This window comes from Ischnura elegans, chromosome 1, assembly GCF_921293095.1.
Source record: "Ischnura elegans chromosome 1, ioIscEleg1.1, whole genome shotgun sequence".
In the NCBI taxonomy this organism is placed as follows: Eukaryota; Metazoa; Arthropoda; class Insecta; order Odonata; family Coenagrionidae; genus Ischnura; species Ischnura elegans.
This window is the reverse complement of record NC_060246.1, coordinates 156,506,299-156,521,927: the sequence shown is the minus strand read 5'-3', so window position 1 is coordinate 156,521,927 and position 15,629 is coordinate 156,506,299. Positions and strand designations below refer to the sequence as shown.

The window sequence follows — 15,629 nt, the reverse complement described above, 5'->3', positions numbered from 1 at the left end:
GAGTTTTGCACTTTCTCAGCTGATTAGAACCAGCTGGAAATATTCACCTATCCTAAGGTCAATTTAGGATTAGGCTCGGATGCTAAGGAAGAGAATTCACCCTATCCTACACTGTCCGATCATGCCCGACCCAGGAATCTTCTCACGATCTGGCAGGTCTGTAGTAAAACAGCTTTTTGCCCGAGGTTAATCAGTTGTTTTTTTTATTCCCAGGTCTTCGACTTCTTTTATGAATCTTTTAGACAAGACTCCCTCCGCAGAGATTATCAGTGGGTGTATGCTGACGTCTTTCAACTTCCAAATATTTTTTATTTCACCGGCCGAATTCTGATATTTTTGTTTTTTCTCTCTTTCCGTAGACTCAACATTGTGATTTTGTGGGCGAGATTCAAAAGTATTATTCCACTCCCCCTCCTGCGTTCGGTAGGCACTTCCGTCTTGCTTCCGAGCGAGATGTAACCGGTCCATTTGTCGGTTCGAATGATGGCAAAAAAAGAGAAGGAATAATATTCCAGTTCCTTGAGGTATTATTATTATTAAGTATTAAGTTATGAATTAATCTGTACTTTTGTAAAAGAACCAGTCCATTTAGATATAAACTAAAATAAAAAAATTAAAATGTTCTTATTGAATACAGAATACGTATAAGCTACTTTTAAATGGAATATTATAATACTTTCAAAGTTGTGAGTTATTGAAACAGATTGAACAGGGTTATGGAATATTAAATCTGCACTAAACTGAAGAACAGTCTTCCCGATGCGTGCATTAAAATAGCAGTTACCGAGAAAAACTGCCCCATCAGGCTTAAAGAGGGGTTGAGATGATATTTTGATATGGTGATGCTTCAATTTTAACCTGATCTCTAAAATACTCATTAACTTTCGACAAATGGTGTGAGAATATTTATTTTTGAAACAAATTCCAAAATTATTGTACCTGTGCGAAGCTTTTAATGATTTGTTTTTGGTAAACTGAAATAAATAAATCTTTAACGGACATGATTCCATGATTGAAATTCTGGCTTTATTCATAAGTTTGTGTTATTTTTATTACTCCTACCTATATATAAATAATTACCTTAACATTTATAGCCGCCCGCCGCGCCGTGACAAAAAGATCGGGGCAGCCAACTTACAGAATGAAAGAAAACATACAAAAATGAATATGGCTTACCACCGAAACAAGTAATTTAACAATAAATATTTTGTTAGGCAATTTACATATCTTATTGACAGGGCGCAGAATGAAATCCTTTGAAGTTTTTTTTTTAATTTTAAATGAAATTTAGTAGATTTTATCGCTGCCTCCCATAAGCCTCCGAAGTGCGGCACGTACGGTGGGATAAAGGTCCACCGCGTCCCCGTGTTGCTCAGCTGACAGCCGACTTCTTTATAGAAGGATGAGGATTGCTGGAACATTGTCTTCAATTCTTGCGCAGCTCCTCGGAAGGTTGAGGCGTTGTCGCTGTAGAGGAAATAACAAGCACCTCCTCGCGAAACAAATCTGCGAAAAGCAAGGAGAAAAGTGTTAGTGATAAGATCAGATACACATTCAAGGTGAACGGCCTTCATTACCATACAGATAAAAAGGCAAATATATCCTTTATATGCTTTGTGCCCCCGACCCTTATTAGCCCTCAGGAGGAATGGACCAGCATAGTCCAGTCCAGTAGATAAGAATGGTCTTTGGGGTTTAACCCTTTCTTCTGGAAGATCACCCATGCGTTGCACCAGAGTCTCTCCACGAAACCGGGCGCAGGTCACACAGGTCCTGATTTCTCGCTTCACCACCACGCGGCTGCGGATGATCCAGTACCGTTGCGCTAGGTACGCTGCTGTAGCTTGCAGACCGCCATGAAGGGTGACTGCGTGTGCGTGGCGCACCAGCAGCACGGTGAAATGGTGATCCTTTGGAATGATGATGGGATGTTTCTCGTCATAGTCCAGCACTGCATTTCTTAGCCGACCACCCACGCGAAGTAGTCCATCCGCATCGCAAAACGGTCGAAGGGGTAGCAGGGGTGAGGACCTTTTCAGGAATTTCCCAGACGTCAGGGCTGCAAGTTCGTCTCGGAATGCTGTGGACTGCGTGCTCCTGATTACCGCAGTCAGAGCTTGGGCACGCTCCTCGGGGGAGACAAACCCCGAGCGTTTGTGGCTTTTATCCCTGACATTGTGTAACCATCTTAGGCACGGAGACATGACGTTTAGCAGGCGCAGGTATGATGAAAATCTTTGGAATACATCACCTGAGTTATGAAGGGAAGTTGCAGAGTGGTTTACGGCCATCCGCATCTCCGAATCCTCAGCACCTGATGATTCGGGTTTCCCACAGCTCCACCCCTCTTCCCGGCCGGCAAGCCATGGTGGTCCAATCCACCAGAGAGAGGAGTCCATCAGTTCGTCAGGGCTGATCCCACGGGTTGCGGCATCAGCTGGGTTGAGCTTAGTGTTGACGTAGCTCCACTGGGCCCCCGGAAGCGACGTCTGGATCTCCGCGACGCGATGAGCCACGAAGGTCTTCCACCTTGAGGGGTGGCCACGGAACCAGGCCAAAGAAACTGCTGAATCTGTCCAGCAGAATAATGGCACAGACACGAACTGAAGGCCCTCCACTATTTTCACCAGGAGGCGAGTTAAAAGTACAGCTGCACATAATTCAAGGCGAGGCACACTAACAAGCTTTAACGTTTTTAACGTAACGTAACGTAACGATTTTCGTTTTAGCGGCCAACAGGCTAACATAGCCATCCTCCCCCTCCCCAGCAATACCCAAATGCACTGCTGCTGCGTATGCCCTCTCAGAGGCATCGCAGAAACCATGGAGAGAAATGAAAGACACATTCGCCTCTTTAGTACCTATCCATCTAGGGATACTGATTTGCTCTAACTTGGATAGTGAAGACCTAAAACTCTGCCAACGTTCAGTAAGTTCCAAAGGTAGAACTTCATCCCATCCTACCTTGGACAGCCACAAGTCTTTCAATATAATTTTGGCCACAATTAGTACAGGCGCCATCCAACCTAATGGATCAAATAATCGGGCTATCTCCGAAAGCACAGTTCTCTTAGTCACTACTGCCTCTCAGCCGGTCAGATGAGCAACCCTCGCACTAAATGTATCTAACACTGGTGACCATCTTACTCCCAAGGTAGCAACCACTTCTGAGTCAGAAAATACTTTCGTCGGATTTTCATCATCCGAACAAAGACTGGGTTCGTTAGATGCCCACTTACTCAATGGAAATCCTCCCCTCGCTAGCAATTCAATTAACTGTCTCTTAACGTCCATAGCATCAATTACATTAGCTGCACCACAAAGAATGTCATCCACGTAAGAATGCCGTGCCACTGCTTTAGCTCCCAAAGGGAATGAATGACCTTCGTCAAGTACCAATTGCCGGAGTATTCTGATAGCTAGGAAGGGGGCTGGAGCCGTACCGTAAGTAACCGTAGTCAGCTTATGATCTGAGATTATTCCGGAAGGATCCTTACGCCAAATAACACGTTGAAAGTCTGAGTCGTCCTCATGCAATCGAATTTGGCGGAACATTTTCACTATGTCCGAAGTAAAAGCCACTCGAAAAAAACGCCAACGCGTTAGAATCAACCACAAATCCGGTTGCTGACGAGGTCCACTTAACAATAAATCATTCAAAGAATTACCAGAGGCACTCTTAAAAGATGCATTAAATACAATTCGAACTTTACGCGTTTCGTCATTTTCTTTCGAAACAGCATGGTGTGGCAAGTAATATAATTGATCGCTCGCACTAGTAAGTTCCATGTGACCTAGATTTAAGTATTCCGTCATAAATGCGACATACTTCTCCCTCAAAACAGGTTGACTTCTGAGTCGATTCTCGTTTCTCAAAAATAATTTCATAGCTGACTCCCGAGAAGGATACAATTTCAGCGAAGTGTTTGGTCTGAATGGCAAACGTACTACATATCTCCCATAAGAGTCTCTGCGGTGAGTCGTTTTAAAATGATTTTCACAATAAGAATCCTCTTCTGACGGCGGTGTTACCGTGGAAACTTCCTCAAGGGACCAACATTTCTGAATCTCATCCATCACCCTTTCATATGCTTGCACATGCATTGCGGTAGCACAGTAATTTTGAAATTGCATATCCTTCGCACGCGAAACAGGTCCCACTAACACCCATCCAAAAGGAGTTAAACGAGCAGTAGGACTTCCTACAGGCCCTTCGCGAACTTCACTTAAAAGTATTTCCCCGCAGACATCGGCGCCCAAGATGAGGTCAACTGATGAAGGAATAGCATGAGTTGGATCCGCAAAGGTCAACCCCTCCAGATGAGACCATGGGTGCAATTTTGCATAGTGGGAGGGCGTAAGAGCGGTTAGCCTTTTAAGCACCAAGGCTTGAAGATCTAGTTTAAAGTTTCTGTCGAAGGAAGATGTAACTGTCACGTTTACCATGCTCAAAGCAGTGCCCACTTCATGACCTTGTATACCCATGATCGGAACGCTGACCTTAGATCCCCGAAGTCCCAGAGTTTGCGCCAACCATTCCGCAACAAAAGACGTATCAGACCCAGTGTCTATGAGTCCTCTCACTGTGATACATTTTCCCGTAAGTGATTCAACCTGGGCATAAAAAGTCGCTAAGAGAACCACTCGACTTGTAGAGCTTGCGCGATATAATACTGCGCCGGGGGAAGTTGAAGGGGAAATCGTGGGCGACTTTGATGGTATGGCATCAGACGATTGAGGATTATCCGCGAGTCTCGGAAATGCTTCATGCAGTAGCGTATGGTGCTTGCTGCCACACGCTAGACACCGACCTGATGATCGACACCGACTCGCTTCGTGATTACGAGAAAGGCAATTTAGGCAAAGAGAAAGCTTGATGACTTCTTCTCTTCGTTCCTCAGGTTTAAGAGCCTTAAAACCTAAGCAATAGCTCAAAAAATGACCCCTTGAACAGAGCGGACAAGCGGCATTATTTCTTCTCGAAGACTTTAACGACACTGCATTCAACATTTTACTCGCCTGATTCGGGGATTTCACTGAGTTATTTCGACCCCTTTTTGACTCTGAATTTGAAGCCGAATCGGAAGAAGCTACTTCTCTTGAAGCGTCCAAGGTACGAATTCGGTTTTCAAGGAAATCAGACAAACTCAAAAAGGACGGCACCGCACTCATTTCTGAGTGAGATAATTCCCACTGGAACCGTGTAGAAGAATCGAGTTTACTGACTAAAAGGAATACGAACCATTCGTCCCATGCTTGAACTGGCTTTTGAAGGCTTTCAAATACCCTAATAGTTTGGCGAAATTGATCTAGGACTCGCTTCAGTTCAAAGGAAGTCGCCTTTTGCATATTTGGAAGTTCAAACAAACTCTTCATATGGAAATTTGAAAGAACTCTAGCGCTACCATACCGCTTCTCTAAGTCATTCCACGCCCCTTGGTAATTCGCCCCAGAGATAGGCAAATTCTGTATTACTTCAGCGGCAGGCCCACGTAGGTGAGTTTTAAGATACAAAAGGTTGTGCACATTTGATAAGGCTGGCGCCTCGTCCACTAGCTTTTGGAATTGCTCTTTGAAACTTTCCCATTCTAACAATTCGCCAGAAAAAAACAGGTTATTCTATTTTCGGAAGATTAGAATTAACTGAGGCGCTACGTGATACTTCATTTTCACATGAATTCGATCGTTTTAATTGAGACACGTAATCAGATATGTTAGATAAAGCGTCGATATAAAGCTCCTCCACCCGCGAGAAGTGATAATTTTTCACGTACTCTGTCTTAGCGGCTTCGGCTTGCTCCAAAACTACGTAGTGGCCCGAAAGAAATGCATTCCAAAACGAATCAAGCAAGTCCTTACGTTTCTCGAGTAAGTTATCGGTTAGTCTGTCCTTGCCCAATTTCACCGTATTTGACCAAAAATGAGAAATAAGTTCACTTTTACTCATTTGAGTTTGCACGAGGCTTTCTAGATCCTTCGAAATATTTCAAAGGGAATGATTGAACACGAAATAAGACGATCGAAGGAATAAAAGTTTCTGAGGTCTAGTCAATCTCAGCAAGAACCAGATGAAGTTGAGGCAGGCCGTGTAGAGCAGAAACTTTTTCAAAGTCCTAGGGAAGCACACACCCTGGCAGATGGAGTCGTAGAAAACCCATCACTATTGAAGAAAGATGACCGAACCACGTGGCTTCTAGAAATTTCCACCTTAAAATAAAATTCCATTAATTGCCGAAAAAAGTAGAAAAATTTCACAATACTGCACGTATTAAACGCTGGAATCGTAGTAAACACCGGAATAGATCCGGCCCAAAGGACCAAACTCTATGTTGAAATAAAGTGAAATTTGTATATTCAGCTGAACTTCTTTAATAGTGGATAAGAATGCAGGCCAACTTTACAAGGTACGGTTCGGCGTAAGAGTGAGAGAATGCCGGGCGAGACGATACTCCTGGTCGGCCCAGCGCATGCGCACTAGACCTCTCCCTCCCCCTCCATCGCCACCTGGAGGGAATTCAAAAAGCCTAAACAGAACCACTACTAGTTCACAATGAAGACAACAAAATATACAGCCATCACGAAGCCCCGAACCCTGCTTTAAACGCTACCACTACCCCACCTGACCCGTCTGCTGACTGGTGCGATATCATGGAACTATACGCGGCTTGTGAAAAGTACCGCATGAAAATTAATTAATTACAGCCAAACTAAGGCCCATTCAACGGAACCACTACTTGTTCAGGGTTGTGCTCGCTATTCCGAAGGGCATAAAAGATAGGGCATTGAAAAAGGCGGAGCAAGTTTCGTGGTCTCCCCTTGTTAGTACCCGTCTAAGATAATCGTCCCACTAGCGTGTTTTAGCGGAAATCTATGAATATGGCTGCTAGTTTCTAATATTTGAGGACAGCATCAATTCGTTGGAGGAAGTGGAAGAGACCATTTATGCTATCGTATGCATAGGAGTTTCAGATGTCCCCGACGGCCCCGCAATTTGACGAAGAAGCTAACACCTCCGCTCACCTCCCCTCTCTCGACTGCAGCCAATTATGTATATTGACCAATTGTCCCCCACCCTGGGGCCACCCCCTTCATTTGCTTTGTTTCCGCGAGCCTCTTTCATGTTTGCCTCTATATCATTCATAAAGCGGAGCTACTCGACGGACCGAATTCACAATGTGGCAAAATGCGAGAAGAGAAAGGCTCACCACCATATTTAGAGGAGACACTGCCCTCTCCCTTCCACCACGGATAGGGATTTACTCATTCCTGAACTCTTAAGAAAACTGGAGCCTGATACTGGTTCTTTCTGGGTATAGCCAATGCAATTTTTTGATAAGATTGGCGAACGCTGTATGCACTCGTATTATCATTTTCTTTCGCAAACTATTTCGCCAGAAACGCTTCGCTTGGCATCGTGTCTCTGGCGACGAAAAAGTTATTTTCGTGCTGACTGGCGAGCATATAGTGAACGTAAGCATTTGCCAAGTGCGAGTATCGCTAGCGACGACAGTGAAATCGCTCTAGCGGCTTAGCGAAAGAATTGACGACACAGACTCATGATTTTTATACCGCTTTATACCATTATTATGTTGTATTTTTGATCCCAATGACTTTAATTGTTTTTTAAATGCTTAGTACCCAACCTGTGTGCTGCTCAACTCTTCTTTTTGTCCTAAGTTATTAAATAAATAGGATTAAAAGTGGGTTTGCATTTGAATTAACCGCGAAGCTTTTGTCTGGCAAGCGTACTGTGTTATTATGGTAGTGCTGTTATTCTGAGCATATAAATGTGTTGGACTGCCTGAGAAAACTTGTTGTTTCGGTTCTTATGCTCGTGAACGTTTCATCAGAAACAACAAGAAAGAGACTGACCGGATCTTTGTCACATAAGAATATGTCGTATGGTAAATGAAGTAGTGGTGTAGTGGATAGCACGGCTATGTGCCAATCTTAAGGTTATAAGGTCGATTCATGACGTGGTAACTTTTTTCTCTCAACCAAAAGAAAAAGATTCGTATACTATGCTTTTCATCTTCAGAGGCAAGTCGCTTGAAGTTGTCCATATATTTTCTATGTACAGGAACATATCTCATCAGTTGTTCACCTCTTATAATGACTCACTGAATTTTACTAATAGGCTTCACATTTATGTCCAGCAGAGCTCTAGGCAGCATAGGATGTGTAGTACTCTGTTATGCCACCTTTGGTGCTCATCCAACATCAGAAAATTATTTTAATATAATATGTTTTTACTGTATACCTTGTCTATTCTTCCCTAAAATCTTATTTTTGCCTTACACAAGTTCCTTATGCCCCGTTCACACTACCAATATTGTCAACCAGCGTAAATATGACGTCAGAACCAGCGCGTGTTCGCTCACAACATGGTTAGACACTACATCTGATGAATAGTAAAGTAAGTCCAAGTGAAAAAGGAATTTACAAGAGCGAATAAACCGTTGGAAGGAAATACAGAATGTGCTGGGAAAAGTTCTCGTGTCAATTGCAGTGATTTTAACGTATATGCATATTGTGAGCTGCTTATTAATTACATAATTGCATTCCAGTGTCGTCGAGCAATTTTCATACCTACTTAGAAGTTAATTCAGATGTGTTTGTCCAACTAATCATTTCATCGATAGCGTGCTTCGCATTTTTCTACTGCTCTATTGAATCCGAATTAAAGTGTCTACTTGTAATAATTTGGTTGGTATCAACAACATATACTTCTACTTGCCCTTGATTCATATGTGTTGACAAATCATTGATGTAGGTGAAGAAAAGAGGACCTAATCTTGAGCCTTAAGCGTCAATCTAGGCACACTTTTGGTGATATGGAATTGAGATACACTTTTCACTGCATTGCGGTCTTAGTAGTTCTTGTTTTCTGATTTTGACAAAGGACATGATCCAATCTGAAACTATACCATAAATTAAAACTATTTTACTTCAATTAAATGGTTGAAGAATACCTTGCAGAAATGTGACTTGAATATTGTTGAAATTAATCTTGTGAAATAAGAGAGAGATAACGTGGTATATTTTGTGATATTTAGTATCACCCGACGTTTCTAACTTTATAGTCTATAGTTATATCTAACTAGCAGTTAGTCTGATATTGTATATTAGTTTGGGAGGAACTTTTGTTCAAGGATGAACATAAGTTATCTTTTTTAAACTGGGACAAAGAACTCTTACCAAAACATTAAAATCATAGTGACCATCAGATTATGATTAAGGTAGTTTCGCACATTAAGCATTATTCTAGAAAAGTATTTATAGAGATTATTAAATATGCCCGTAATAATACAATGCGAACCAATAGCTAATTCATAACAAATTCGTATTTACTTAATTATAGTAAATCGCATAACTTACATCAAGTTAAAAATATATTAATGCTAAAAAAATTACGGAATGAATCTGTAACACTTTCCTTCAAATTAATTCTGACGAATATAGTTCATCAAGACCGGCCGTCTCCTCTTCGAATGCTTTACTTTCTGTTTTCTTTCCTAATTCACAGTGTCCGGCGATATATAGTGGAATTTTTTAATAGTCCTGAGGATAAAATAAAATGGTTTACTTCCACACACTTTTTTATTAACAAACTACCGACCCGGTTTCGACACGTAGTGTCATTATCAAGGTACCCATTTTGGCTTCCCAAGGTCTATATATACCGTCCAGTGGGGGGAAAGGTGGGGTGGAAAGGCTATTTCTGCTAAAGGCTAAGGCTAAAGAAAATTCCTGCCCGCTCTTAGATGTTTTTAATTTCTGACCTTCGCCAACACCCGCTCCTCTCCTGGTTGTCATGACTTCTCTTCCTTCCTCACCGATTCACTAATTTACGTAATCCCTATTCCCAACCCCTCCTCCAAAGACCTTCCTTATTGCGCACCTTTTAGTCAAACTGTCCCCCCCCCTCCCTTGCTAGCCTTTCCACCCCACCTTTCCCCCCACTGGACGGTATATATAGACCTTGGGAAGCCAAAATGGGTACCTTGATAATGACACTACGTGTCGAAACCGGGTCGGTAGTTTGTTAATAAAAAAGTGTGTGGAAGTTAACCATTTTATTTTATCCTCATGTTTTCTTTCCTCCTATCCTACCTTGTTGCTGCCTCGCCTTCTTCTTTTTCTAACCAGCTTTTAACCAACTTGCGTTCACACACGCATAAACTACCGCCAACGATGGTCGGAAAACGGTTGTCACAATCCCAACCACGGTTAACGGTAACTTACGTTCTCACCTCGTTTTGTAAACATGGTCGGGACTAACCGGCGTAAAAAGAGCGTTCTGTGAACGGGGAATAAGCGTGCGATAAGCTGCTTGTTAATTTCTTCCGTAATAAAGCCATTAGAAACAGACGACTGTCTTATTAAGTGCCATCTGGGTTACGGAAAAATTGAAAATATAAAACCAATAAGTTTCATCGGAGTGACTTTTGGACTCATCGTTTACATCTACGAAAAAGATGATAGAGAAGGGTTTTATGTTAAATAACCGAAAACCACTAATAAACAAGCAATTTGCACAACAATACTTTATGTAGTAATTTGAGACTCATGCTATAAAGAAAATATGAAATAATATATTTTAGAAATAAGATTTGCACTTACCAACGTGCTTCGCGCTTTTCCATTGTTTCGGAGTGCGGTGGCAATGTGTTGTTCGCTGAAATTTTCTTGTGTCCATTAACTTATGGGTAATTCGTCATTGCCTATGTCACAGTATTTCGCCAAGAGAACGAAGTTACCCGAACTTAAGCGATAGGCGGGGTGAAAAGAACGAGAATAATCGCGGAGAAAATTTTCGCTTCGCTTCAAGTTTCCGTGGCGAAGCAAAGACCCAGGCGAAATGAGAATATGATGCCCAGGTTAAAGGGCGTAATATTTGTCCACATTTGAGTCAAAAGAGAATTTTCCTAGCCCTTGTTACAGAGACAACTATCCTTCCAAATGGCATAATTTGCCTCCCTCTAAGTCATTACCTAAACTACAGACAATGGGGATCTTGCATCGGTCGTCGATTGCAATAAAAGTATTTTGAACAAGTAAAACGTTGAAATTTAGCAAAAAAATAACTCTCTCTTTAATTTTTCTCCAATTATCATCAACACTAGCAAAAAATCGACTTATAAATCTAGTATGAGTCGTCCACTGTGCAAAGACACCCGAGCCCTTCCGAGGACAGGTTTGACGTCATCGGTGCCTATACTGCCGTTTGAATAAGGAAATACACTGAATGAATACTGCTAGCATTGTTTTAGAGGAGAATCTAGTCGCTCATCGTCACTTACGGCCCTATTCATAGAAAACACGCTAGTAGGGAGACTAACTCAGTCGGCTACTGACAGACTTATATTGAAAGACCTTTAAGTCGCCTACTAAGATACGGTTTCATGGATTCTTTTGTGTGACTTACTAACTTATTATGTTACTAGCTAGCTTGGCAGCCAATATTCGGTAGCGATTTGTGTTCAATCTGCTAGGCTACGATTGGCAACACTGTATCCGACTCCTCCGCAGCGCGGAAAATTCGTAAAACCACAAAAAAAAATTGATTCAGCAAAATGCATCGATATTTTAACTTGATAATGGATAATTCGATGTGATATCGCATTGCAGACGTATTTTTTGATTGCTGTACACAAAAGTTATGCTATACCACTGGGAAAGGATAGATTTATAATAATAATAATAATAATAATAATAATAATAATAATAATAACCCGTGTGGGGTTTTCCGTCCCCCATCGGGCGCGTCCCCAGGTGGCGGATAGGGGAATGCTCGGCAGATATGCAGGGTAGGTGGGAAATAAAATACCACCCGCGGACCAAAACGGAACCCAAAATCCAGGCGTGTCTGTTCCCACATTGGGCGGCGTCCTGGTCAGCGTCTGTTGTCCATGTGAGGACCGGCTGCATTATAAACCTGGCTGTAGGTATAAAAAGCTACACCCATACATTTTGGATATGGAGAATATTAATTTGCCTCGGAAAGGGTCGCTGCCTGGGGATCGCCAGGGCAGGTCTGGAGCTGGTGCTGGACCTGACAGCATACGGACCACCAGTGATGAGAATGCGCTGTGGCAGGCACTCATCGGGACACCCGAAAATACTACTGCCACCGAAATTGAGGGAAACCAACAACCACTTACCTCTCCTGCTGAGCGTGCTTTGCCTGATAGAACTCAAGCAACCACAAAAGCAGGTAGACCGAGGCAACGTATTGAATGGACTACTAGCCTCAATGAAGAAGTCATGCGTTGCTACTACATCAGTACTAATATGGAGACCGATTTGATAAGATATAGATCCAGGATGCTACAGTTATTTATAAATGCACACTCTGAATTGGCCGGTAGAATCTCGGAACAGAACCTTGCAGATAGGAGAAGAGCAATAGTCACGCGCAACCTTCTCTCCAATCTTGAGCTGAATAGAATCAAAGCACAAATCGAAAGTGATAACGCGAACCAGGAAAACGTGAGCACAACAGAAGGTATCAACACCTTGATCGAACAAGAAAGAGAAATAACTCCAGAGATGGATCCAGTTACATTACAAGATAAGGAAAGTGATAATGAAGAAAAAATTATCTTGCGCAATTTTTATGAAACAAAGGAGAAATACTTTGGAACCGATCCCACACTTAGACCCTACATTCCAAAGATCACAACATCTAATAAAGCGATTGGAATAATGGAATACATCAATAATAACATACTTCCAAATCAAGCTTCGAACTGCAATAGCATAGAAGAACTTCAACTGCTTCTGTACTGTGCTGCAATATGCACAGTCACATCACTAAACATGAAGGTGGACACTTTCAATGGAAGACGTAAGCCGAAGACTGAGTCAGCTCCCCCATGGGAGAAAAGATTAACGAATCGGATTGAAAACATACGGAAGATACTGGGCCAGCTAACACAATATAAAAGAGGAACACATACAAGAAAACTGCTCAAAAAAGTCAAACAGATAATTTATCCTGCTCGTGAGGAAGATCTTTCTGCTCAGAAGATCACAGAGGTAATTGATAAGTACTCACAGCAACTGGCCGTCTACTCTAAAAGGCTAAGGAGATACAAAAAATGTACAGAGCGGAAGCGCCAAAACAATCTCTTCCAAAAGAACGAAAAGCAATTCTATAGAAATTTAATGAACGCAAAAAGTAAAACGCAAACCGAATATCCCCCCATAGCACACTTAACAGAATATTGGTCTAATTTATGGGAAAAAACAGATACACACGACAACAACACCGAGACACTCTGTGAAGAACGAAACAGGGTCGCTGATGTAAAAGATATGCCATCAGTCAGAATAACAGAACACGACGTTCAGGAGGCCATTAGAAAAACACTAAACTGGAAATCACCTGGCCCGGACAAACTTCAGAACTTCTGGATTAAAAAATTCACTGCTTTGCATGCCACCATAGCAAGAATATTTTGCCATATATTACAGAAACCAATAGATACTCCTGAGTTTTTGGTTAGAGGATACACTTTTCTCCTTCCCAAAAACGATGCAAATACAGATCCTGCAAACTACCGACCAATAACCTGCCTACCAACCATGTACAAACTACTTACTTCAATACTCACCAATAAAATCCAAGCTCACCTCGATGCGCAAAAAATAATGACAGAAGAGCAAAAAGGCTGCTACAAATTTTCAAAAGGATGCAAAGACCAATTAATAATAGACTCCATAGTAACGCAACAGGCCCTGAAGAAACAGCGAAACTTAAGCATAACTTACATAGACTATAAAAAAGCTTTTGACTCGATACCTCACTCTTACTTACTGGAGGTACTTAAAATATATAAAATTGCCCCAAATATATTAGCCTTCCTTGAACTGATAATGCAAAAATGGTCAACAACAATTAAATTGAACACAACAAATGGAACGCAGCAGTCTAGAACAATATACTTCCGCAAAGGGATATTCCAAGGCGACTCCCTCAGTGCTCTATGGTTTTGTATGTGTCTAAACCCTCTAAGTAAAACACTGAACCATACAGGTTATGGGTTTAAGATAGCCACAAGCCCGAAAAACAACAACTACACCCTAAATCATCTGTTATACATGGATGACTTGAAGCTGTACGGGAACACGCCCATGCAGTTACAAAAACTGCTAACCATAACTAACAATTTTACTAAAGCCGTCAGAATGGAATTCGGTATAGACAAATGCAAATCCATTCATCTACAGAGGGGAAAACTAACAGCCACAGATGGTTATACCCTCGATGAAAACACTTTAATAGAAAACCTTAAAGAAACTGAAAGTTACCGATATCTAGGCATTGCCCAACTAATGGGCATACCCCATACACAGTTAAAAGACAACATAAAGAAAGAACTTAGCAGCAGAATAGAAAATATCCTGAAAACGGAACTTCACGGGCGGAATAAAGTAAAAGCCATCAATACTTTTGCAATACCAATCCTTCTCTATACCTTTGGAATTATCAAATGGACCTTGACCGATCTTAATGAAATAAACAGAATTGTGAGAACCCTTCTTACAAAACACCGTTTACACCACCCAAAGAGCTCCACAGAAAGAGTAATACTTCCCACACATGAAGGAGGACTTGGTATTCTTGATGCTGTACAGCTTCACTATAAGCAAATTGCTGATCTAAGACAATACTTCTATGGCAAAGGAGTCAAATGCAAACTTTTCGAAATAGTATGTAAAACAGACACTCACTACACACCACTACATCTAAGCAACCGTGAACTAGACATCCCGAATCAAACTACAGAACAACTAATCAATCAATGGAAAAGTAAAGAGCTTCATGGGCACCATCCTCATCAGTTAAACATGCCACACATAGATAAAGAGGCTTCAAATATATGGTTGAAACAAGGGAATATATATGGGGAAACAATCGGATTTATGAGGGCCATTCAAGATCGCATAATATTGACGAGGAACTACAGAAAGTTCATATTAAAAGAAAACATAAACAGCGATCATTGCAGAAGATGCAAGAAGCAATCTGAAACAATAGAGCATATTATGGGAAGTTGCACGGCTCTAGCAGCAAATGAATATACCAGTAGACATGACAATGTAGCTAAAATCATGCACCAAGAACTGGCAAGAAAAAATAGAATCCTGGACACCAATGAACCATACTACAAATACCATCCACCTGATGTTTTGGAAAACAATGAGTGCAAACTATACTGGAATGCAGAAATAAAAACTGACCGAGCAATTAAAAACAATAGACCGGACATAGTTATAATAGACAAAATAAAACGGCACACTACCCTCATAGACGTGACAATTCCCTTAAACCATAATGTACAGAAAGCACAATCCACCAAAATTAACAAATATGCAGAACTAGCAGCAGAGATCAAAGCCTTATGGAAGATGCAGTCAGTAGATATATGCCCAATAGTGATAACAACAACAGGAATCACACCGTGCGAAGTTCTACACCAGCTAAAAAAGCTAAACTTGGAGAAAACTCTACCAAAAATACAAAAGTCAGTCATCCTGGACACCTGTCATATTGTCCGACGGTTCCTTTCAATAGAATAATTACGGAAGTAATAACAAAACACAGCTGAACTTGACTTGGT

At 41.5% G+C, this 15,629-nt stretch overlaps 1 protein-coding gene across 1 annotated transcript; it reads right to left on the bottom strand.

The window, feature by feature from the left end:
- Positions 1–1,426: 1,426 nt before the first annotated feature.
- On the bottom strand, positions 1,427–7,120 carry LOC124168736. Its single transcript, XM_046547036.1, has 3 exons — positions 7,021–7,120; positions 1,583–2,650; positions 1,427–1,506 (listed from the first exon to the last, which is right to left on the bottom strand). The coding sequence occupies exons 1-3, from the start codon at positions 7,118–7,120 to the stop codon at positions 1,427–1,429; spliced, it is 1,248 nt and encodes a 415-aa protein (XP_046402992.1).
- Positions 7,121–15,629: the final 8,509 nt, after the last annotated feature.

Coding starts and splice junctions, on each gene's coding strand:
- LOC124168736 (XM_046547036.1), bottom strand. CDS start 7,120: ATGAAAGAGGCTCGCGGAAACAAAGCAAATGAAGGGGGTGGCCCCAGG. Junction 2,651..7,020: donor CTGCAGTCGAGAGAGGGGAG/GTGAGCGGAGGT, acceptor AATTATGTGCAG/CTGTACTTTTAACTCGCCTC. Junction 1,507..1,582: donor ATATATTTGCCTTTTTATCT/GTATGGTAATGA, acceptor TGCTTTTCGCAG/ATTTGTTTCGCGAGGAGGTG.